The 23,869-nt window shown below is 42.5% G+C and overlaps 1 protein-coding gene across 1 annotated transcript; it reads left to right on the forward strand.

Moving 5' to 3' along the window:
• The first annotated feature begins 636 nt into the window (after positions 1-636).
• On the forward strand, positions 637-11,712 carry bmp16 (bone morphogenetic protein 16). Its single transcript, XM_051398398.1, has 5 exons — positions 637-979; positions 1,126-1,202; positions 2,141-2,224; positions 7,678-8,051; positions 9,118-11,712. The coding sequence occupies exons 2-5, from the start codon at positions 1,180-1,182 to the stop codon at positions 10,194-10,196; spliced, it is 1,560 nt and encodes a 519-aa protein (XP_051254358.1). The 5' UTR covers positions 637-979; positions 1,126-1,179; the 3' UTR covers positions 10,197-11,712.
• The last annotated feature ends 12,157 nt before the right edge of the window (positions 11,713-23,869 follow it).

Genomic DNA, 23,869 nt, shown 5'->3' on the forward strand with positions numbered 1-23,869 from the left:
GGGATTCTAGCTGCTTCTAATTTTTAGGCTAAGCTAAGCTATAGCTCCATACCTTAATACACAAGGTGGTATTGATCTTCTCATCTAACTCTATAAGAACGGAAATAACCAGGTTTTGCAAAATGTAGAATTATTCCTGTTATAATAAAGAGTACACAGATCACAGACATTGTGCACTGAAATATCAACTTTTACTACAGATTCAGTGACAAATGACAATGAAAGAGTTAGAGACGTAATACACAGACTGATAGTGAAGTTGGGCTTTGGAGAAGGCCAAAAAATCTTGATCCATCTACAGTGATACAAAAGAAAAATGCTGTTTTCACTTAAACCTGTCCTTAGGGAGGTCAAAGGTCAGGGTCAGCTGGGGCTGCAGGAGTTCAGAGTTTTACTCGAGGACTCATGGTGGATGTTTGCTGACATGGGGTCCAGTTTAAGGTCGTGCTCAGTACTCACTACACCTCCCAGCCAGATGATTCACTGATGTGACTGTGCAACTCTGTACAGATCAGGTGTTTTAGTTAAGGGGAGGAGGATGAGTGAAAATGTACAAATAGACAATTTCAACAAATAATTTACAAAATCATCCTGAATCTGAGAAACAGAATCAGACTGTCAATTATTTTATTTTTTTAAAAAGAAAGAAAGAAAATGTGTGTGTTGCGAGAGTGAGTGTGTGTTTGTGTGTAAAGCTGCTCTGCGTTGGGACAATTACTCAGCCTCGGGATGAATGAGGTCTGTGGATGAGTTTTTTTGTGTGTTTGTACGAGAGTGGACGGGAAGAGCAAGTGGAGGGGACAGAGAGGAGGAGCAGGGGGACGTGGGCAAGTGATTCTCCAGATGAGATCTAATATGTGAGACGATGCATCCTAAAGAGACGTTTTCTCATGGGCCCACCCCATGAATACAAATTCACCCCGCCACCCGCTCTGCGCTGGAAGGACAGATGCACCTTGCTTCAACCCGTAGTGGAGAAGTACAGCTTTTTCCTTTTTTTTTTTTTTACCTCAACGTTTACTTCCATCCAATCACAAAACTCAACTGAGGTGACTTCATGGCAGCTGTTATGAGTCATCCATTCATACCTTTGTCTTGTAACTGAATCTGTTTGCTCTTATTCAGTGTCATGGGCCCTCGTATTTATAATGACGGAGCGAGTGTTGGCCGAAACGTAAAATGGTGCTAACAAAAAGCAGCAGGTGAGTTTGTTAAAGGACAAATGTGGAAAATAATCAGTCTGCTTCTGTGTGTTGACCTCGGGGGTTATCTGGAACGAGTTGCATGCAAGTGTGTGTGTGTGTGTGTGTGTGTGTGTGTGTAAGTGTGTGCAAGGGTGTGTTTACATGTGTACATTCTGTTTGAGTGTTTTTAGTTTCATTTTAGTAAGATTGTGTGTGCGTGTGAGAATGCATATGAGTGTTTGTACTCATGTTTGTTTGCTTGTGTGTGAGAGAGAAAGAAAGAGAGAGAGCAAGAGAGAGAGAGAGAGAGAACAGCCTGTAAATGTACTGGGACTGGTCTTAGTGACATCACTATTTGGGAGGATCTTAGTGGCCAGGAAAGTCAATTAGAGTTAAACTGAGTTTACCAGCTGGGCACTTAGTATAGCATAGAAATGTGTGTGTGGGAGAAAGAGCGAGAAAGAGAGAGAGAGAGGAAAAGGGGAGGAGATACAAAAGGGAGGAACAGAGAGCAGAGCAAGGGAGAGAGACATAGTAAGGAGGTTTAGGAGCAAGAGGGAGTTGTTGCCGGTGATACAGTACAGACAGACAGACACAACTCATTTTCCTCCTGCAGCTTCCATCCACAGCGGCAATACCAGTGTGTTTTAAACAACCAGGGGTGGAAGTGCAGGCGACAGAGAAAGGGAGTTGCCTACTAGCAGAGGTCAGGCAGGGAGAGGGGAAGCCGGTGGATGTTTTTAAGAGTTTGCTTATCTGACACTGACAACAGGATGAGAAGCTGAGCGAGGGAGCAGAGAGGGGAGAAAAACATGGACAGAGGAGCATTACCTACAGTCCATTTACATAGGAGACATAGGAGAGACAGCCACTGGTTACCTTGAGAGAGGTAGAAAAATAAAAGAGAAAGAGAGAAAAAGAGGTAAAATAGTCCACTTTATCTATTCTGTCTAAAGGAGCGGGAGCGAGAGCCGAGGGATCGTAACACTGGAGCTCAAGGATAAACCATGGACTCTGCATACATCCCACCACACCTGGACGTGAGTACTACATCCCTTTCACACATGCCCACACACACATCTGTATGTCTGTCAAGCCACAGGCCACAGGAACTGTGCTGCTGAAACCATTAGTCACTCTGGGGAACAACACACACACACACGCACTCATGCACTTGCAGACACCAGTGGCAAACTGTGTTGCTCAATCAAAATCTTGTCCGGTGAGCAACTTGTCCGAGAATAATGTGCCCATTATGAGTTCAAAGAGCGTAACGTAACTCACCACCGCTGCAACGTACACAGTATGAATTGGTCCTCAGTGTTAACGTGCAGCAGCTTTAATGTGAAAAGCAGAGGTGTGTTTTTGTTCTGTATTTCACATCGGTTGAGCTGTCAGACACACGATGAGAGCAGTCTCTAAGCTTTCAGCAGTCACAGGTTAGATATGTCAGTATTTCCATTGATTCTTGTGCAGTGTTGCGCCTCAGCGGGGCCTCCTGTTAACCACAATGCACTTGTGACACTGAGACCTCCGGGCATCCCAGAATGAGACAAAAGAGTATATGTACTGGGGGAAAAAAAGCATGAAGATGAAAGAGACAAGTTGGAAATGCCTGGCAACCTGTTGATGCTCTCGTCAAGCTTGCAAATATGAGACTAAAGCCAAAACATAGTCTGTGTGTGCGTGTGTGTGTGTGTGTGTGTGTGTGTGTGTGTGTGTGTGTGTGTGAAGATGTGATACCTGATCAGTCAGGTAGAGCAGTTGCAATTACGTTGTGGAAGCAGGGAAGCACCAGGTCTACTCCACTACTGAATGTCCCCTAAACCAAATCAACATGTGCGTCTGTGTGTTTGTGTGTGTGAGAGTGTGTGTGTCTGTGTGTGTGTGTCTAAATATTTCTGCTGCTCTCCCATATTTACAACCCCTCTACTCCACAGTTATACATCTTGGCGTGTGTTTCTGCGTACGTGTTAGTGTTTACTCCGCCTGGAAGTTAGCATGTGTTTAAACCCTGTACTGTTCTTAGCATGGACACACGTGTGTGTGTGTGTGTGTGTGTGTGTGTGTGTGTGTGTGTGTGTATTTGTGTGTTTGACGTCTGGGTCATTAGCCAGCTAATCGGTCCAGCTGGGATGAATTAGAGAGTTGTTCTAATAGAGTCCAATAAAACCGCACAGCAGCCTACCTGGAATATTGTTCTAATGATTTCATCTGTTACGCCTCAGAGACCAGAACCACGACTCCACTAGCAACTGTTTTGGACATTTTTTCCCCCCATTATATATTAACTCCACAGCTCAAAGTCATACATTAATGACTAGTTAAGCATGGGAGTATTGTGCAGTCATAACCTCACAGTTAATTATACAGACTGTGGCATGCATGCTCAGTTGATATGGCATAGTGCAAGGGCCGCTGTACAAAAAGAGCAACAGTGAATGCAGATGTATCCTCAGAAGTGTTCTCAGGTGTGCATATGTACACTGTACATCACATTTGGGCTCATGAGGCCATCCAACATGACATATTTTTGAGTATTTGAGTAAGCTCAGAGCGAGAAAATGAACCCTGTGGCATGTACGCTGCACATATCATGTTCTGGAAGAATGAGACGGCAGCATAGAAAAATGAGAACTGGAAGGAGGGGGGGATCAGGGAGAATGAGAGGAGGAATTTGGGAAAAGAAACACGGGAAGAACAACAGGAAGGGAAAGTTGAGGGACCAGGCGTAACATGAAGACAGCGGCGGTGGATAAATCAGCCGGCTGCGGTGACACTCCGGCCCTCTGGCCCCGGCAACAGTCCGCCGCACTCTTCCGCAAAAACACCATTCATTTAAGGCCTTGGAAGAAAGAGCAACATTAATGGGAGAGTAGGAAAGGGTAGAGGGAGATAGGGAATGGGAAGGTGATGCAGAGAAGCACAAAAACAGAGGAGAAAGTCAGAAAAATTGATGGATGAATCGAGAGAGAGGAAGGAGAACACAGAAAATAGAAAAGCATTTACATACTGTATGACAACATAGAGGACAAAGCAAAAGGACAAAGTTCAAGGAATGCAAAGAGGAAGGAGGAAGGGGAAAGGGAGCAGGGTTTGAAATAAACAGATAAAAAGAGAGGCAGAAAGAAACACGACAAAAGCAGGAGTCAGAAGCGGATGTCAGAGGTCAGAGGTTTTAATCAGCGAGTTCAGAAAGACACGGGGCAGGCCGGCGACAACACTCGTCTGCCGTGTGCCAGGGTCACGCTACTGTCTGCTCGGGGGGGTCAGGTCACATCTAATATGTCTAATAGGCTGAGCTGCATGTATGCAGACAGGGAAACGATGCACAAACACTACTGCTGGGCCCCAACCCTTCACATCACCTTATCCCTGACCCATTCATCATGCAGCGCTCCTCCTTTATCCTCCAAGAACATTTGATTAGTCCATGTTCATAGAGAAGGAAGGAATAAAAAGAGTTTAGAGAGGCAGGGATATCCAGACATAAAAAGCAGGAACTGGAGGAGTGTAATCATAAAAATGTCAGTTTTTCCAGCTAGCTGGAATGAGTCGACATCAGGGTGGGTGGCACCCTGCTGCACATGACACATAAAGATGCTAAATTAGGCCCGGATCCTCTTTGCCCAGTTTAATTTAGATAGAACCCGTCACAACACAGACACCCAGGGAGAACAGAGAGGCTGTATGTGTGTCAAAGTGATGTAGGACACCTCCACTCGCAACCTCTTTCTCTCCTTTCGTCCGCGTTTCTCGGCCTCGCACAGGCTGTGACACACCCTGTTGTGTGCACACTGAACCTTTGAACCTCAGAGTCACCTGGGTGGTTTTGTAGGTGAGGAAAGTACAGGAGAGAGGTGGTGTTGTTGTCCTTAATCTGCTTTACAAGCCTCCACAGTACATGGGAGAGGCTGTCCAGCGCGAGTGTCTAATCTGTAATTGTCCTCTGCTGCGTTGCCTCAGGTGAAACAGCCCTGGGTGGGGCTGCAAGAGTTTAATGGATAGCTAGCAACAATCCCACGCTTGGAGGTGGCTTATTTTCCCAGGCCTGCCCTTTGAACCACGTACCACATGAACAACACACATGCATAAAAATATACACACCTTCACACCTATGACCTCCTTTTAACCCTTTTTCTGACAGCATGGTAAGATTAGCAGTCATTACGGTGTCATTATGTGTTCGCTTATCCATAAACGCCTCTGTTATCTCGCTGTAGAGGGCTTAATCAATTCTCTGTCCCTTAGAGTGATGAGATAAAGAGATAGAGGAAAGAGATATGTGAGAGCTTGGACAAGGAAAGAGATAACAACAAATACAGAGTTCTTCGTTGAGTAGGTGATAGACAGCAGTTCAGGTGCACAATCATTTATACTTCATCAACCAGGGTGACAATGTGTATATGATTCAATTCTCTTCTACTCTATTATGTAGCACTTTAGTTCATTTGCAGTACAGATTGTCTTGTCTGACTGGTCAACAGGTTTTACTCCTCTGCCCTGACCCTTTTACACCTTACCTCGACCTCAAGAGGGCTGTTAACTTGCTGGTTTCTAATTACAGGCTCAGTTATTAACACCTGCGCTACAGAGGTGCAGGGTGTTAGCCAGGTCGTAGTTCGTAATTGTGTGACCCCTCTCTGTGGCTGTGTTCCCGCACTGAGAATGGTCGTGGAGCAGAGAGATAAGATGACCACTTGTTCTTTTGGGTCAGCTGAAAGAGGCTTCATTCTCTCAACACAATCAAGTTTAGTGTAAAGGGGCACTATAGCGTCGGTCAGGTTTTCGTCAGAATTAAATTTGTGGGCAGAGACAGAATATGAAAATAATTCTGGTGTGAGTGAGGGAAGAGGGAAGGGAGGTCACCACACTCACAAACTCTTGACACACACACTTTTTAATATTTACAAATAACCATCTCTCTGGAGGAGCCCATAGAGGGGAGTCTTAGGTAACTGACAGAGGTTCAAAAGATGCAAACTAAAAGGTGCAAAACAAAAAAGGTAGCTTATTGGCGTATATCTCTATTAAAAACACACTGATTAGTTGAGCAGGGATGGATTGCCAATAGCATGGCTTCATCACTGCATGCACAGCCAATAACAGGACATTGTCATCCTGTATTGAATCTTTCTCCGGACAAAACTAATGAACTAATTAAACCTGATCGTCCATTTTTCTGTGTTTCTCATTTTCTTGCACACAAGTTCAACAGTACATGCAAACACCTTTGAAAACTTTGACAAACTTTAAATCAGGATTTCATTCTAGCTTTTTAACATAATTATATTTCTATTTGACATTTAGTGTCAACATATTGCATATAATACACCTTCCAAAGGAGAAAAACATCAGTGCAAAGAGTTCCAAAAATTCTGTATACGGTAATAGCTCTTCTCTTTCACAATATACATCACTTTCTTCAAAGCAAGACAAACTGTCCATATTCTTCTAGAAGAAAAACTTCCCTCCTGGCAGGAGTCCAAAGTCAATGAGCATAGATTGCTGCAATGTAATGCTTTTGGACATAGCTGATCCAAACGTAAACAAAAGGGTCTTCCCACCACTAAAACTCAGAAGGCAGGATTTAACCCGGATTTCAGACTAATCTGGCAGGTGTTCATACAGAAGGATCAACATGAGACAACAACTATATCTGAGTTCTGAATGTTTTCTGAGGGTTTGTAAAAGGTTTATTTTTATATCAGTAATGTAAACAGCATTTAACCAGGCCTGTTTTTCTAATTTAAGGGTCAATTAAATTTAAATCTGTCTTCTTCACTCACTCACACAGTCTAAGACTCTAAGTCATAGAAACCTACAGAATGTTTAAACACTCAATGTTTAATCCAGTGATTTGAAAAGAAAGAAAAAAAATACAGTTATCTTCCATATGTGAATGGCCTCTACAAGTACATTACATGTCATAGAGCCTTTGATTAATGTTAGATGTCTTTCATACACAGCACTGTGATCTCTTTCACACACAAACACACAGCATGATTAAATTAAAGACAGAGATCATGTAATTACTCCTGCGTAGGTGTCCTAGGAGATATATAGGCCTTGGGGGTAAGAAGTTCGTCATAAATTAACAGAGAAAAAACAAAGTGGCACTTTTTCTACAGCCAGGAGTAACAAGCAAACAACTTCATATGGATATGTGGACAGTAAATTTCTTGAACATATGCCCACATGAAGGCTGAAGACTAATGAGAAACTAGTGTGTCCAGGAAGGAGAAGACATAAGCATGATATACAGTGTCCAGGAGCATCTCAGAGGACCTATCTCTTTTGCAGATTTCTCAACCAATACTTTATATTGTGTCAATATGTCATGTGATTTACACGATTGTGCAAGAACACGTAAATTCAAAGCGCCACTGAAACACGCTGCCCAACCTGCCTTCACAAGTTCTACTCTTGATGTTTACCACTTCCTCTCTTCTTTTCTCCACCCCACCTGTCCTCCCATCATCTCTCCCTCCAGGTCCACCATGTTCCCTGCTAACCTCCTGCTCCTCATGGTCCTGCTGCTACCTCAAGCCTCGTCTGGTCGCCAGGGTGGAGACACCAGCAAGATCGACCATGGCAGAGTGTCGCCCATACCTTCTTCCTTGTCCCCCACACCAGCTGGGTCCCTCCTGAAGCCCAGTCTGGCTCAGACCATCCAGAGTCTCCTCCTGAGCCGGCTGGGCCTGCAGTCGCAGCCTGACCCTCGGCCTGGAGTGCCGGTGCCCCAGTACCTCCTGGATCTTTACCGCTTCCACCAGCAGCAGTACCATCTAGTGGAGGACCCTTTATTTAGCTTCCCCAGCCAGCACATCCAGCAGGCTAACACTATACGCAGCTTTCACCACAATGGTAAGTTCACTGACACATCACGATGCCATGCTGTCAGCCTGTTTTATTGGATGTAAAACAACAATTAAAATATTGGAAATGTAATTGTTTGAATGTTTTCTTTTGCTTCAGGGAATCTGTTTATGCATTCTGCTGAATTCTTTTATCAGCCACAGATGACTCACCATTTAACAATCACTAGTAAGATCTATATGTGCACTCTTAGATAAGATGGGTTGTCACTGTCTTAAAGTCTTCTTTCGAAACATGTATCTCACACTGAAGGAGATTTTGTCTTGGGCTCTGCACTGCACTGCCCCCCACTGATCCAACACCAATTTTTGTGCAAGTATCCATTACTGAAGCTCTTAAAATTATACTATGACACAGGGTCCCTGAAGCTGTTTTTGAATCATTGAATGCATGCTGCTGTAGGAATGATTGACTGCTTAAGAAACTCAAATTAAAAGAAAATGAAGTTATGTTGTCAGTGTATTGCCTCATTCAACTGGTTTTATTGTCAGCAACATGTTAATGAGCTGAGACTAGAGACACCTGATTGCCAGGCCAGTCGAGCTGAGAAAGTGATCAGAACGCCTGAACACACCTGGAGTCTCTTAATCTAATCAGGAGGGTAATGTCAGGGATAAACCCTCTGGGGACGGTACAGAAGGAATTCACATCAGATGCCCTCTACAAGACCTGCCTGCAAAATGATGCAGAAGTTGATATCAGTTGCTATTTATTTCCCTGGTGGAAATTCCCAGACAAATTTGCAATTAATCAAAATACCAAAGCTAATTGACATGCAATAAACATGAGGCATTTTGGGACACAGGGCCCTGGGGCAAAAAACTGTTATAAAAGCACATACAGTACACACAACTACATGTAACTCTTGGCCAGGAGCATATTTTACTTAACTAAATTAGAACCAACATATCTAGATACAAATGGATGCTTGTAAAGGTTTAGTTTACTTTGGGAAAAAAGTTAAAAACTTGCAGTGTTAACATGACTAAGTAAGTATAAACCACACTAAAGCCCTATGCTATCCTATCCTTGTCTTTCTCCCTATTTCTTTTAGAGCCTCTTGGAGACAGCCCCATAGCAAAGGATGGTAAGAGGGTCCACATCTCCTTCAATATTTCCTCCATCCCTGAAGATGAGAGGGTGCTCTCTGCTGAGCTGCGGCTCCTCCGCAGTGACAGAGCCTACCTGGGTCCTGGGGCCCACAGACTAAACATATACCTCTCTGAGCACCACGAGGACCCTGCACCCACCCTGCTGGAGACAAGGTTACTCACCACTGGTCTCCACAGTCATAAAGCAAGTGGTTTCTGGGAGGCTTTTAGCCTAAATACAGAGCTCCTCCATAAGGCTCTTGCTGAGACTGGCATCCTGGGCTTCCTTCTGGAGGTCAGACCTGAGAACAGCACCACCTCACTCCCTGATCAGAGCGTCTTCTCTGCTGCGGGTGAGGAGGAAGTGGAGAAACACAAAGAGGGACACCTAAGGGTATGCAGGTCTGTGGGTCAGGATGAGCACAGCTGGGCCCAGGAGAGACCCCTCTTGGTGACTTACACTCATGACGGGCGTGGAGAGCCCTTAGTCAAACATGGCAGGAGGAACCCCGGTGGTGGCCAGAGGATGAGAGGGAGAAAAGGGACAAAAGAGAGGGCCAGGAGCAGCAGCAAGGGCCGCAATAGAGACCAAGCCTGGGGGAGGGCCAAAAAAACGGGGTATACAGTGCCGGGGTGGGGGCATGATGAAAAAGGAAGGGTCAGTTGGAGCGAAAGTGGAAGGGTGAAAAGAAATGGTGGTCGTGCTGCCAAACTGAAACGCCTTTCCCGCAACAGATGCCGCCGTCATCCTCTATATGTAGATTTCAACGATGTGGGCTGGCACAAGTGGATCATTGCACCCAGCGGCTACGACGCCTTCTTCTGCCTGGGAGAGTGTCGCTTTCCTCTGGCTGACCACATGAACTCCTCCAGCCACGCCATGGTGCAAACTCTGGTGAACTCTGTGAATGGAGCAGTGCCCCGGGCCTGCTGCGTCCCCACCTCCCTCAGCCCCATCGCCCTGCTCTACCTGGACCCTCAAGACCGAGTTGTGCTGAAGAATTACCAGGACATGGTGGTGGAGGGCTGCGGCTGCCGGTAGTGGGCAGGAGAACTCACCCAGAGAAAGCCAGACATGGATGGAGGAGCATCGTGGAAACAGGAGAAAGACAGAAGCATGAAAAGGCAGATGGTGGGAGGAACAGACTGTAGAGGCCAGCTAACTGCAAACAGACATGAAGACTGATAGAGACAAATGTAGCAGCATAAGAAAGATGAGTGGAAAGGTGGGAGATAATGGAATGCGTATAGCAGCTAAATCATTATCAGGAGTAAGGGTCAGACATAGAAAGAGAGAGAAAAAGTGAGAGAAACAAACATAATCTGCCACACAACAGGATAAATGATTAGACAATACGTCAGAGAAGTGCAAGCAAGAATATAGTCAACACAGGTAAAGCGCCAGGAATTACTTTTCACCTTTTTCCCATTTAGCAATGATGCAGCTGTTTACACCATCAACTGACAGGCAACTTGTGTTCTCATGAGAAGCCAGCGCTTTAACATCAGCAGGAGTCTATTCTATATTCCAGTGTTTGCCACTCATCTCACTCTCACACGATTGTCTGACAGGCACATGTGTTTAGCTCTTGTGGAGGGCAGCCGAAATGGTAAACATTCAGAGTAGGCGGTTGTGGACATACTTCAATTAAAGCTCTGGAGGGTTGATGGACTTCCTGATGATCAACAGCATTAGCAATACGACGATGGCACTAGCATGGCATCTAAACTTTTGTGTGACAGTTGTTGTTTCTGCAGTATTGGAACCGAGAAGTAGGGTGCATCTGTTTTTATGAACGTTAATATAATGACAGCTTACAAGCACCCCTACATCACAAGCTATTTAAAACCACAACAATAATGCTGAGGAACTATTATGCTATTGTTTGAATGTACTACTATTACTATTATTTAAAAAAAAAAAAGAGACTTTTTTTGTACATTCCTTTTGCAGACGTGAAGAAAATCCAAGTGATGGTTGTCTTGTGATTATACATAATTCCACTGAATGGCGATCCTAACTTAAAAGACACATTATGTATTTAAATAGCAGCAATATGGTGTATTTAATCTTGAAAATATTTAAGATACCTGCACTCAACGGAGCATACAGCAAACTGAAAGCCTGCCACCCACATGAAATAAGTTATGGTCGCTTTACATCCGTACAAATGTTCAGTGTATTGAATTAACAGTCTGTATTACTTAAACTTCCCACCTTATCATTGCACACATTTTGGTGTACAACACATGATTGCAGACATAAGTGGTGTTGCCTTCAAAAACTCAACTAACAAGTCAATTGAAAGCTCTATGTATTGTAGCTACTGAAGTGTGTAACAACAGGTGTCTTTGCTAGTTGTGTCTGCATGTGTCAAGAAGACTGATATTAAAACTGGGACTTTAGTGCCTTTCAAACAGGGGCTTTAAAAGTGTTCTCTGCTGAGCTTAGTAATTGTTTTTCAGTGTTGCATTTTTCTCTCTAAATGGAAACATTTAAGCAACAGCTTGTAAAATGTTTGACAATATACCTCTAATAAACAAAGCAAACAGCACAACTGTCACGTTTTCTTCTTTTTCTGGGACCCAGAGCATGAAGAAAGTCTTACATGTATAGATTTTTCTCCAACTTACAGTGGAATTATTGCCACGTTCATGAAGAAAAAAGGAAGCCAGAGATCCCACAGAGAGCACATATCTAAACAGATTTGTGTATGTGATACTGTAGCTAAGGAAGCAGCTTGAAATTCTCAAATCAAAACAGCTGTGAGTTTGAGAGTTAGGTTTAAATGCAAGAGGGGAAAGGTCTTATCTCCACTGTACATCCTTACTGCAAGAACCAGTAAACCACTGTATCACTTCACACTACCACCCGTGAAGAGTGCACACATGTTTCTGATTCCAGATATCGCACATGGACATAGAAATAAAGAGCAAGGTAGAAGAAGAGGAACAAAAGTTTGCACATTTGCCCGCAGGTCATTCCTCAATGTAGGGGTCAAACCAACTCAACGGTGTCTTTGACCTCCGCATTCCTACATGTTTGAAAAGAGGACCCTGCCCTCTCAACCACCACCAGATGGACTAGCTCTCTGCAGGTGAGTGGAGCCCACAACCTGTCAAGGGAAAGGGGCACTGTGTGATCCGGTTTCACACGAAATGCACAAGTGTGAAGTTGGCACGAGGTAGCGAGCAGAAAGAAGTACCTAACCCATTAATGTCCTACAAAGCAGCTACAGTAATTGAGATGATAAACAGACTACATCAGACTCTTAACAATCCGAGTAAATTATCTAACTTTGCATCCACCCCCCTTCTTTTTCACCTAAATCTCACAGGGATTGGAGATTACTTCCCAGGAATATATCATATGGTCCTGGGGTTAACAGGATCTCTTGTCATAAATGAAGGTTTGATTTCGAACACAAAACTGTGGATAATTCATGCATGAATTAATAAAATAATATATTACTATTTTATTACTTAATTATATAAAACTATAATATAATTCATAACAATATAACATAAGCAAGACATAAATCAAATGATTAACAGCCAAAAACAAAATTGCAGTAATAGTACGAATTGTAGCTAAACTATAACACACAATGTCCAGTTTAGTGGACAGATGATTAATCATAATTTCCTCCCAACATAAATTCAAACTTGGACATTTTAACAACTATATTACTCTTTAGTTGTTACTTGATGTTACCAAATTTTATTCACCTGCAAGAGTCTCCTCTATGGCAAGATATTCCTGAGCTGCTCAGCGTTTCTGGCCTTCCGTCAGTCATCTTGGTTTAATTTGTGTTGCAGTCAGCTGTCCAGTGGTTGGCAGTGTATGGGACGACGCAGTAGCATCCGCCGCTGTGGCTGATGTGCAACTATAACGTCAAAACCCATGCATACACGAAAACGGCTTTTGAATTGCTATCCACTGTAGCGACAACATAAATGGATCATAAAAGGCCATTTATTCCAGTCTTCTAGTGTCGTTCTTTCATGTTCATTATCAACTATTACTTAGGTGGAAAAAAGACACCTCTGATCGTCTGTTTTTCTGCATATTCTCCTTGGATGTTTTAATACATCCAAGTGGTTATAGGAGAGAGTCGGACCATCACTGTGCTGGCCTGATGTGGAATGGCATTGCTGGAAAATTTGTTGCATGCAGTCACTTCTTGTTACGGTGGTTTAAGGAATTGGAGAATATAGAGAGGGAGTGCTTTACTGCACTGGATGTCCACCTGCATATCTTGTTGATCTTGTTGAACTGCCTGAATATTTTTTGTCTACAGATTTTGAACACTATTTCATTATAAATATACAATATATTCTGCCACACAGCTGGACTGTAAGCTGCCATTTTAGCATGAAAAGTAACGGCGCAGAACTGCTGCATACAGCTGGAATTCTGTAAACTTCCTTCTCCTGCATATTTCACCTCTCAACACCTGTCAGAAGTACACCGTGTGTGCATGACGAGAAAAACAGAGAAAAGCAAAGAAAATAAAGTGTAAAAGAGGCAGATAAAGATAGACACACATATGATATCATGTTCACAGATGGTATGTGCCTCTGCTTGTAGATAACTCTTTGGGTTAGTGCCAGTACATTTCATCGCATGGGCTGTAACACATCGTGGTTCACTTAGTGGGTGAGTGATAACCTCTGGCCTTTTTCCCTCTATGTCCCCCCTACTCACTCTTTCACCCACAGTCCATTCCTTATTCTACCTTTCCTGACCCATCTATCTCTCTCATCCGTCAGCATCCCCTTTGCAAATAACAGCTTCTTCAGCCTTGCTTTTATCTCAGCCTATTTGTCAATCACCTGCCCATCCTTGCACAGTTTTCGCTTCCAAGGCTTCACCTCCTTCAGTGTGACCCATCGACTCCTTCTTTTCACAGGTGCCGGATTAGAAACAGGTGTTAATCTGCCCATTTGCCCCTCATAATGAAATGAGTGGAGTGATTATTGATTAGCCCTGTCCTGTTAGTTCATTCCCTTTTATGTGCTGCTTATTGGATTGTAAAAAACACCATCACTGATGGGAGAAATGTTCCTGTTGTGGAACTTTACATTAAAGGAAAAGTATTGTTGAAAGCCTGTCTGGTTGTCTGACTCATGTTTCTTACTGTTTTTGCAATATTATCACAGGAATGATGGCCAAAACTACAAAAATAAGACACAGCAGGTTGTATGAAACCAGAACATCCCTTTAACTTCAACCAGAGTCCTGCTGGTGGGACGGTCAGCACAAACTTATGCTGTGCAGTCAAACTTTTTTCAATTGATCTGTGTTTGTTTCTAATTATAGTGGAGATGCTAAAGTTTCCTAAGATACCAAATATGTCAGGCTGAATTTTTGGGTAAAATAAAAAGGGCCTGTATCTGGAAAGATCATATGGTATCCAAGCTTATGGAAATGTATCCAAATCTGTATATCATAATAAATCAAATAAATCAAATAAAAATGTAAATACAATCTGTCAAAGATCCATGTCTGGACTCTTCTGGATATGGACAGCATGTGTCCATATTCAAACATATCACCAGCTTGGATACTACCGGACTTTTGTGCATTTATTGCAGACATCTAGGGATAGAGCTGGAACAAGCTAATGAAGAATATACGTATATAATATACAGTATATGTGATACTGTCCGACAGTGTGGATGCTTTTATAGGGGAAACTATGTAAGGGGTTAAACTACAGACCTTGATACGTGTTCAATTGTTTTATGTTGTGTACAATATCACAGACATTGCTGATCAGCTACTGCTGTATTCTGACTTCTTCAATATTAAAGTGGTTGTCTCAAAACTCATCACACCTTGACCTCTCCCTTTATCAGGCCTGCTTGCTGTCTCTATCTCATATCTATCTTTCTCCCTCTCTCCTTCCTCTCACAGGTGCTCTGGTTATGAATTTTTAAGGGTGAAGTTGTAGAGCACCAAGACAGGATATGACCAGGCTTATCTTGTCAGGTGTGGAGTCTGTTTGAAGCTGGGTAGCAGCGGCCTTGACCCAGTCAGCCCTTAGGAACACCTTCCCTCAGTCCATAAATCATGCAGAAGGCTACGGAAGAGCTGTGGAGGGTTACTCCCAGTGACAGTGCCGCACGGACACATGGCCGCGCTTCTGTCCAGGTGTCTGGGTTTATCTGTGATGTATGCCAGATAAACACTGGGAGAGCAGAAGGGAGTACAAATGCCTCACATTACAGAGAGTTCTTCACACAAGGTAATCAGATAATTGCAACCAGAGGACAGTTCACAAAAATTGTGCATGGCGATGAGTCCAGAGAAAATTTGGCTCTCTATCACTCTGAATTCCCATTTAAAATTGTACTTTTTAATGATATCCTCAATATACTCAACATAGATTTCCACTTCTTTTCTGAGACAAGGTGTTTTTTCCGTTAGTTTGGCAAGACAGATGCGACTAAATACCATCATACCCATGAGCCTCTGCTGCCATTGGTAAGGAGATTAAGCTGGTCTATGGCGCAAACATGAAGTTTAGCAGAAAAACACTTGGGGTCTCAGTTGGGAACAAAACATGTTGCCATAATTGCTGAATTCATCCAAAATTCATCCATAACCCAAAACTGAATAAATGTGAGATACAGATTGTAAAATATGTTTTACAGTGTTTTTATCTTTAGGCAGACATAACGGTGGTTTCCTAGATGTATGCACTTTGTGTATTATAGACAACTTTTCACCAAGTTTTCACAAGTTTTTATATACAACTTAAATTTTTCATCAGAGAATTAAATATTTGTGATGTTGTGGTTAAACTTGATTAAACTGGGAGAATTCATGTACATGGTATGGAGAAAATGCATGGGGATTTAACTTCCAGAACAAAGACTAATAATAATAGAACAAATAACTTAATTTTGATTCTATTTATTTATTGGCCTAAAACAATTCCTTGGAAATAAACATATGACTCGTTGTGTATGATTGTAGAATGCAATCTCCTCCTCAGGTTGTTAAAAAGCTGAGTAAAAATCACAGAAACAACGCTCGAGATATGACTTCGGTATCCTCAGTTTTAAAATGTGTCAGCAAACAGTGCTGCAGTTGAACTTTGGAGCACAGCCCAGTTATTTAGTATCGTTGAATTATCCAGGAACAACTGTTCAACGTGAGCACTGTCATACACCGGTGACAGGTGTAAGGCTTGCTTCCTGGTTCACTGCAGTACAGTCTGAGTGTAGACGGCACTCATGAGGACCGGCCTGCCACTCTTCATGCCCACTCTGACAGAGCTGAGGTCAGCAACAGACTGAGGCAGACTCGTTCGTCCCTGTGGCCCCTGCAGACTGACAGCCTAGTCCACGGAAACTATAGTACTCCCTCCTCCCTGTTAGACTGTTGGACTCACTGCTGGGTCAACTGTGCAGCCCACCCACTGTACATATGAAACATTTAATGATATCTGTTTAAAGCATGTCTTGGATAACTACTACTATAGCTTATATATTTATTTATTGCGATATGACGATTGAATAAACTCTGAATTTGAACAATTTCTGTACACACAAAAACACACAAGAATGTTTAGACAGTCTCAGAAATTTGGGAAACCTGTTGGCTGTTTTATAAATGTCCTCTTTCATTCCAAAACCTTTTCCATACACATCTGAGACATTTGTGGGTTTGGCAAAGAGGCACAGCTACAAACAGTATGTGGCTGTAGGTTTTCAAAATAGTGATGATAAATAAAATCCAAGATGACAGTGATATACCAGCAGCAGAAGTACCAGGGCATCACTTATACTGCCGGGTCACAGACCCTCAATGGCTGCAAAAGATTCCCTTTTGGACATCAGAAACAGTTTTCAATCATGCTAACCCCTTAAGTACACTAAATTGCATTTTGATACATATAGTGTGTCACACAATAAAATGATGGTGTCCCAAATCACTGTAGCAGATGTGGATGTATCTACCAGTTGTGTGCTGCTGCTGCCGCTGCTGCTGAGTTGGTGGTTTCAGTCTGGAACACATAAAACAGATAGCGAGGGTCTTGGGTTTCACCTCTGAGCTTCAAAGACAGACTCACGCTGAAACTGAACGAGCAAAACTGGACCTCTGGGTCGCAGAGTGAGGCAGGTGCAGCACGTCCAAACGCCGAGCAGGCCGACCGGAAGCAGGCATGTCACGAGCCAGAATCCTGACCCCTGAAGTCAGGGAAGACCGCTGTGTCCGTCTGTCTCTCCAAGTGTATGTCTCTTTTTCTCCAACCCTGAGTGCATGTGTGTTTGATGTAGCAGTGCAGAGGTTGCATAAGAACCAGCTGCTGTCCTAAATTCATCCATGTCGGTCGTCTTTCCCCCGAAAATGTTTGTATGCAAGTACCAGATAACATCTTAATCAGAAGTGATACCGGTTTAAACAGTGAATGAACAGTTTGTATGTAGCTGACGCTGATAAGACCGATGTTTACACGTTGCCATGACAACACTGGAAGTCAATAAGATGGTCAAGTAGTTTCTTTAAGCAATTATAATACATCTTGCTGTACAAGAGCCATTTTAGAAAATTTAGTGATTTAATCATTATTATGTTGCCTTTGTTAAATTCATGATGATGAACAAGTTTTTTTATTGTAAGTCACATGACCATATGACCTGGAAGTTTTAAGGAAAGTGCAGAAAGGCGAGAGAAATAGTGAAAACAGCAAACCTTAATGCTCTCGTTATTCTACCGCTGTTCTGCAGATAAAAACAGTAATAATTGATTAACTTACCTTAATAAGTACTATTAAACTTGGTTCTTTAAGGAAATGCGAGAAACAGATTATTTGTTTGTTGTTGTTTGTTGTTGTTTTTGAGTTTTGTGATTTAAACTATTTTGTTTCTCTTTTAGTTTCCACAGTGTTCAAGGATCATTTAGGGAAGAATAAATGTGAATGAGGAGATCAGTAAGAACCGTGGACTCTTTTATGACCAGTGTAGTTACACTGTACACCGTGCACAACCACACTTTTTCTTCCTCGTCTGTCATCTGTCCATCTCTTCATTTATGTTTTCATCTCATCTCCATCTTTCCTCCTCCCATTCCCTTAAAGCTCAACGATGAAATATGATGTTTTCTCAGGTGTCTCACAATGCGGATACTGTCCCTGCTTGAATGGAAATTGCATTCATTCCTTTCCCCCTTTCTGCTATTTCTACTTTCTCTCACCGCCTCTGATATGCTTTCGACACTCAAGGCATGCGTTCAGGGAAATCTACCACTGGAGTCGAGAAGAGGGAGATGTTCTTAAGTTCAGCTTTAATTAGACTTGTACTGAGGATGGATTTGGACTCTGTGGGGTCCCCCTCCCTTCCCCAAGATCTTAATTCTCCCCTGGACCAGCCAACGTTAAAGGTTATTTCTGGTTCATTACAACTTGGGAGGTCTTATTTTCATCAAATCCATCATTTTTATCAGTTGTGAAAAAAGTGTACTCTGGAAACACATCAGTATCACTACAACAATGTCCGACAGGGTCAGAAACATGAGCCTCTAGCTTTATTATTGGAACCATTTTATTTGGAGGGAAAATAGAAAGTGAGCGCGTCTGAAATGTCTGCAATAATCCCTCACTGCACAGCGCAGAAAGCAGGCAGAACTATGTACAGCACAGTCAGTCAAAGTTGAACCAGGAAGTCTGTAAACTGTAACAGTGAGACACGCTGGTAGCTCACCTAGTAGAGCTGGAGCCCCATAAGGGCTGAGTCTTTGTGGCAGCGCCCATGGGTTTGATTCCGACCTATGGCCCTTTGCTGCATGTCGTCTCCCCTCTCCAGCCTCAAAAAGCAGAGAATAAGTAAACTGTGATGGATGTTTACAGCATTGGCAAACCTGGAACCACTTACACCGAATTTGCAATATGCAAGCTGCAGTTTGCAACATGAGATAACTTCCTTTCACTCATTTTGACACGTTTTACTCCTCAAAACCAAACACTGTACTTGCAACTCACACAAGGCCATGAGAGGGGCAGTCATTCGTGAAACATGACTGTACCACAATTTGCATTCTGCGTGAAAATTTTGTGTACATTTGTTTAAAACCCGTCTGATTATGTGACTCTCCCATCAGACTTCTTTTAGCATTGTCACTGTATTCCCAGCTCTCTGCAATTAACTTGCCAATTTGAATTTAATTAATGTTTTTATTACCCACAGAAATGACAGTCAAACTCTGTCAAACTCAAAGAAAAATCAGCTTTTAACTGAAACCACCGCTCAATCTGCATCCTCAGTGTCCCCCATCACTCAAATGAAAAGGCCCAGAGCAGCAGGGTTACCGTGGCACAAACACATAAATCACTGATAGTTACCTGTTGATGAGCCAACAGACAAGAAACCAACAGAGAGGAGGGGACAGAATGACTGAAACAGAAACTGTCACGCAGCCCGTGAAGCAAAGGAGAGAGAAATATAAGGAGGAAACAAGCGATGAAGGAAGAGAAAGATGGCGAGGGGAAAGACAGGAGCTGGTGGACAGCTGTTGGTCTGTTTACTTCGAGGATATCGCTCTTCTCCAGATGTTTAGCAGCACACAGAGGAAAAGGGAGCGAGAAAGAGAGAGAGATGGGCAGGGGCGAAGGATGTGAGTGATTGGAGGTTTGGTGGCGGTTGCCAGGTTGGACTCATCATGGTGTGTTTTATGACTTGCACATTCAAAGTGCTACGTGGTCAGCTACCAGGAGTCAGTGGTAGGAATTCCCTGTCACAGGACAACACAGGATAATAAATCCACCTCAAGCAGTAACAAATCACAATGTAGAAATTATTGGTTAATAATTGGTTAAGTTAATAACTCGTGTCCTCATGCAGAAAAATGATTCAACACTTCTCACACTTTCACATGTACCTCTAATCTCTGGTTATGTTTCCAGGTTCAGTGACCTGGGGGATTTTTTTGGCAGAGGCCTGTTTGTTTCTTGTCAAGTGTGTCTGGAGGAAGAGGCTTAAACCACAGGATTTGGTTTTGCTGTTCAATTCTGCAGAGTGAGATTAACTCCTGTGCAACTATATCCGCTGAATCAGAGAGAGTTGTCAGTGTATTTCAGTGTAGCCACTGTCTGACACAAAGTCTCCCTCCTATCGGGCAACCAGAGGGAGGAAGGGAGGAAGGCAAAAAAAAAAAACAAGAAGGAAAATCAAGGAAGAGAGTGACATGGGGAGGAAATGAGTTAAAACTCAAAGTGGGGCCTAAAATTTAGTTTCTCTAACATGAGAGGTTAGTGTAATCCCTCTTCATCCCGCACCAGAGCCATATAACACAAAGCAATACACCTTTGGCAGAGCTTAAATAACAGGTAAAGTCTGTGGACCAACAAGGTGTCAGAGTGTAAAAAAAAAAGGAAGGTCATTGAACTTGATGAATGATCACCATGGGTGATATTCCTAAAAAAGAAAAGACAATCCTCCTCCTCTTGCTACTCAACCTCCCTTTCATCCTTTCTTATAGGCAGCTTTGTTCAAGGTTATTTTTCATTATACTTTTTCTCAGTTCAAGCCTCCTTCATTGCAATTGCACATGTGTCTGAGTCTGAAAACAGGGCTGATAACAGGCGCATGAATAACTAGGGCCCATCACTGAGCAGCAGCAGTACATGATGCTCCTGAGATGCATTAACACAGGCCGCAGCCTGTCCAACCTCCCTCCAAAAAAGTAAAGGGAGGAAAAGAAAAAAAAAACTGAGACAGGGAGAGGGGAAAGAAAGAGAAAGGAGGGGGGAGGCCTGGCATAAAGATTAGATTAGCACTTTAAAACATCTGTGAACTCGTCCGGCCCAAGCTACCGCTTCCCCACAGATTTGGGCCTGATCTCACATTTTCTTTCCTCCACCTCCTCTCCCCTGCTCTTCACCTCTCCTTCCTCCACCCTCATCCCTCTTTGTGGTTAGTCTGCTCTGTTTGTTCTGTCACTGGCGTTTTACTTTAAGGGTAAGGCCGGTATTGTTTTATGTCTTTTATTTTTATTAGCAAATCTGTATGTGTAGCCTGATTTGCTTACGTCACTGTGTGAGAATCTCTGGGGAGTAGCTCTATCTCACAAATGGGACAGAATTCCTGCTTTTGCTCTCATCTCCTTCATAGTTGTGTTCTGCACAAATGTCCATGGTGCAGTGGAAGTTCAAATCTGACTGAAATATCAGCACGCCTATGCAGCTATTAGGTTTATTACAAAAACACCATTTGAGTATCTGAAAAGTAGCGATCTACTGCTAGCAGTATTATTGTTGAAGGACCTCTTGAAGCTGTGTAATGACGGTCAGAAATAGCATGTCATGTTAAGGCCTTAAGTAAGTGTGTAAGTACACCTTGAGTGGAGATTGTTTGGTCATTTTAACCTTTTCCTAACTGTAACTAAGTAGTTCAAGTTGACCATAATTAAAGGTCGAGTGTGTAAGATTTGGTGGCATCTAGCAGTGTAGTTGCAGATTGCAACTGCCTTGCTTCACCCTCTCTTCCCAGCACGATTGAGAAACTACAGTGACCACCAAACGCAAGCAAAAAGCCAGCACACTTATAGAGCCAGTGTTTGGTTTGTCCATTTTGAGCTACTGTAGAAACATGGCGGTTCAACATGGTGGACTCCATGGAAAACAACTAACAGCGTCTCCAGATATAAACAACAAATTTTAAGGTAACAAAGACAATAAGATTCCTATATTCAGGTGATTATACACGATGAGAACATACCTTATTAATATAATATACCATATTATATTCCATTCCTGCCAATAGAGCCTCCTAAATGTTACACATAAACCTTTATTAATGCATGTGATCAATTTGACATCATGCCGACATCTATTTTTGTCATAGTTGGTATAATTGGATAACTTTTCACACTACGATGTGGTTCCTTGTTTACACTACTTTGATATTTTGAAAAAAGAGGAATAAACTTCTTTGATCTTAATGCAGGAAAATGCTACGTAAATGTTACTGTATGACTCTTTGAACAACAGTGGCAATCTGCAACATGGGATAGAGCAGGATGATGAGACCACGCCATTTGTAATATAAGTTGCATGTAATGATTTGAGTTCTGTTCCTTTGCCAAGTAGGATTTCCTTTGTAAATAAAACACTTTTTATACCTTGAAAAAGTTCCTCGCATGTGCCTTCCACTACATTCCCAACCATTCTGGTCAGGCTTCCTCACAGCATGTTTAGTATGTCAGCTAATATATACTTCCTATGGAGTGCTGCAGCATTAACACTTCCACCTTCCCAGAGGGTTGTTTATTTAAAGCTTGATAATGTGTGTTACATTAAACACCCTCTGCAAGTGAAGGTAAGGGACGACCTGCCTCCTAACTATGTTCACATCACCATTATGCACCCATTGGGAAGAAAGCTTTGGCTTTGGTTTGGAGGAAAAGGGTTTCCTCTGTTCCTTTCCCCTTTAGCACTGAGCTTGTTTCCAGCAGCACTGAGCTGTAACTCCAAAGGGAGGAAGGGTGGGAACAGTATGAAGACAAAGCGATGGAAAGACTGATATATACCCTCTAATCTCCATTGGTGGGCTGGTGGAGACTTAATTATTCTGTCTGAAAATGAAGAGATGATCCAAAGCTCTTGGGAGACCAGGAATGCCAATCTAAAACCACAAATTTGGACTGATAATGCTGTATATTCTTAAATGATCTGCATGATATCTCAAGAAAGCTTTGCTGGCATCCCCAAAAGCATTCTGAAATGTAAACTGTTCCTTAAACAAAACAGAAAAAATAAACTTTATTTCACAGTGCAGTCTGGATTCAAACCCAGACCATTGCAGTAATGACTCATCCTTAGTGCATGGGGTACACACTCTGAGCTATAGGGAACCCCACAACGCTGTTTTTATTTCTTATTGATCATCAAGTCATCAGTCTGTGTATTTGAATTATATAATATATGTAGCCATCAAGCACATATTTAAGACCCCTTTTACAGGATTCTCAATTTAAAACAATAAAAATTAAGCCGGAAATAATTTTTTCAACCAACTCAAAGACCAAATGTTTGCTTAATTTTCTTGCTATAGTTGAAAAATCTGCTAACAAAAGTTGTAATTTTTCCAGATTGACTTACACCAGTTAAAAATGAGGAGCAGACTAACCATCGTCATTTTTGATAACTAATAATCTAACGTGGTTACTCTGCCATTATCATTGTAAACTGCATATGTGCTTTGCTAGAACATAATGCTTGACAGGTATAGCAACAGTAACTACGGGGGGGGCGGGCTTAGCGAATGATCAGCTGCCAGGTACAACTGGTTGTTTGTCCGCTCTGTCCGCTCTAAAAATAATGTTTTTGTTGAAACACAATTTTCTTCATGGCCTTCTGTAAAACTCCTCTCATATCTTTAACTGATGTGTTTCCCCTCTTTTAATGTCTACCTTTCTCTGGATGTACTGAAACACAAACTTCACTTTGATTCAAACTCCAGCTTTTAGAGACAATTTCACCATCAACCAGATGTTCAGCCGAGATCAGTGGTTTACTGGAAGCATGTACCCTTTTTTTAAATAAAAACAAGCCGCCACATGGTCCTGCAGATTCCCAACTCTGACTCAAGATCAGGTGTGTGTGTGTGTGTGTGTGTGTGTGTGTGTGTGTGTGTGTGTGTGTGTGTGTGTGTGTGTGTGGATGCTATGTACCTCAAATTTGGCAGATTCTGACAACAGCTAGTAGG

This window comes from Dicentrarchus labrax, unplaced genomic scaffold (genome assembly GCF_905237075.1).
Source record: "Dicentrarchus labrax unplaced genomic scaffold, dlabrax2021, whole genome shotgun sequence".
NCBI classification, from domain to species: domain Eukaryota; kingdom Metazoa; phylum Chordata; class Actinopteri; family Moronidae; genus Dicentrarchus; species Dicentrarchus labrax.

Excerpts from the sequence above, each read along its gene's own strand:
- bmp16 (XM_051398398.1), top strand. The coding sequence starts at position 1,180 with ATGGTGCTAACAAAAAGCAGCAG. Across the intron at positions 2,225-7,677 it reads ACATCCCACCACACCTGGAC|GTCCACCATGTTCCCTGCTA; the intron begins GTGAGTACTACA and ends CTCTCCCTCCAG. Across the intron at positions 8,052-9,117 it reads ACGCAGCTTTCACCACAATG|AGCCTCTTGGAGACAGCCCC; the intron begins GTAAGTTCACTG and ends TATTTCTTTTAG.